The sequence below is a fragment of the Trypanosoma equiperdum genome (genome assembly GCF_001457755.1).
Source record: "Trypanosoma equiperdum strain OVI genome assembly, contig: ctg_596, whole genome shotgun sequence".
Classification (NCBI taxonomy): Eukaryota; Euglenozoa; class Kinetoplastea; order Trypanosomatida; family Trypanosomatidae; genus Trypanosoma; species Trypanosoma equiperdum.
Window position 1 is genome coordinate 19,528 of NW_027124527.1, and position 1,688 is coordinate 21,215.

At 45.7% G+C, this 1,688-nt stretch overlaps 1 protein-coding gene across 1 annotated transcript; it reads left to right on the forward strand.

The window, feature by feature from the left end:
• Nucleotides 1-121: 121 nt before the first annotated feature.
• Nucleotides 122-1,354, forward strand: TEOVI_000271300 (uncharacterized protein; the record flags this gene model as incomplete). Its single annotated transcript, XM_067225746.1, has 1 exon — nucleotides 122-1,354. The coding sequence occupies one exon, from the start codon at nucleotides 122-124 to the stop codon at nucleotides 1,352-1,354; it is 1,233 nt and encodes a 410-aa protein (XP_067081847.1).
• Between the last annotated feature and the right edge of the window lie 334 nt (nucleotides 1,355-1,688).

Genomic DNA, 1,688 nt, shown 5'->3' on the forward strand with positions numbered 1-1,688 from the left:
GTCGTTGGTTTGTTTGTTTGTTCGCTCGTCACATTATTCAGGGGTATTATTGTTTAGTAAAGCGGTGTGTCCCTTCCATATCTTTTATCATCAGACATTTGTCATTTATTTTCATATTTATATGGAACAGTGCTGCGGGGCGGCCGCGATCACGGATGCTGTGGATTTGAGGGATGTTATAACATCCAGCAGGAAGCGGCGACGCGTGGATGTGGGCGAGTGTGAGGAATTGTGGCAGCAAATAAACAAAATACTTCAAGAGACCTTCACTGAACCTCAAATGGTGGTGCAGAGAAATGAAAAGGAAATGGATACCATAACTGTTACGATTCTCGCACAGTTGTATCGTGTCTTACGCGATTGTTGGTGCTTCAGTGGAGATCCTTATGATCTGTTTGAACCTGTGACGAATTTGCACGACGTAACGAAAAGAGTCCTGATGACAAGCGGGGGTTATGTGCTGACGCCTGATTCGCAAAATCTCCTTCTCGGAAGTGATGCAAACATGGCGTATGTTGGAATCCTCCTTTCGAGGGTTTATCGAGTACTGGTGGGATTTGGGCACCTTCATTGCATCCCACCTGAAGATGCGGGAATAACAAATCTAGAAAATGAGGTGTGTATTGTGCTGAGAAATCGCCAAGGCCTCACTGGTGTTGAAAGTGATTTGATAAAAGAAATATGCTCTACCCTTCGGTCGCAACTGCAGGACCCCACAGGCACAGCAGTGGCATTGTTTGAAGAATGGCCGCTACTTGAAACCAGCGAATTCGCTCGACTTGTGGCAGACTTCAACATGAAGTTTATCGAATTCCTTCCATTCCTGCCGACGGAAGGAAGTGGAGGGGCGGCCTTTTGCTTAATTCCAAGTAATAATTATGACACGGTGTGGGGTCGCGTTGTGAGCTGTGGAAGTTGTTGGGTAGCGGGAAAGATGTGTGCGCAGTCGTTTCTTGTGAGCCCCAGTGGGCCATTAATTGTACATTTATTGAGGTGTCAGCGGAAGGACGGAATTCCATATGATGGCGGTGCTCATGTGACGGTGTCCGGCAACGAAGATGAAGTGATTCTGAGAGAATGGCTCCGTCAACGCCTGTGGACGCCACAACCTACCGTTATAGTTCAATGGTGGAGAGCAAATGTTTTATCTTCATGTGTTGACTTTCCATCCTCATTAATAAGTGAAGTTGATAATGGACCTGGGAATCATAAGTTTGAGCGGTGCTGGCCGCAGTTCATTGATGGCGCAGCGGACTGCTTGCCTGCAGTTTGGGTGCGTGGGTTGCAAGTCGTTTCAAGTGTTAAGGTTGATGTTGAGTGTTGTGTGTGTCGTATGGTGTCGTGTCCGTGGTAATGTTAAAGCGAAGGAACTTCCACTACACCAAGTTTGATACAACTGCGGTGTGGTGGTTTTATCTCTTGAATTTACTTTACACGGGAAATGAGGGGACGGGGGGGAACCTTCCGATACATTTGCACTATTTGGATATCCCACCACCACCCACGCGTGTTTTCCACACAGAAGAAAATTTTACATCTCTCTCTATTATTATTTTTTTTTCACCGTTTGCCTCCTCCTCCTCCCTGCCTGCCTGCCTGCCTGCACATATACTCACTAGCACATACATTTATTTGTTTGTTTACATATATATATATTCCTTACATCTTTCCCTTTTCCTTTTTTTTTT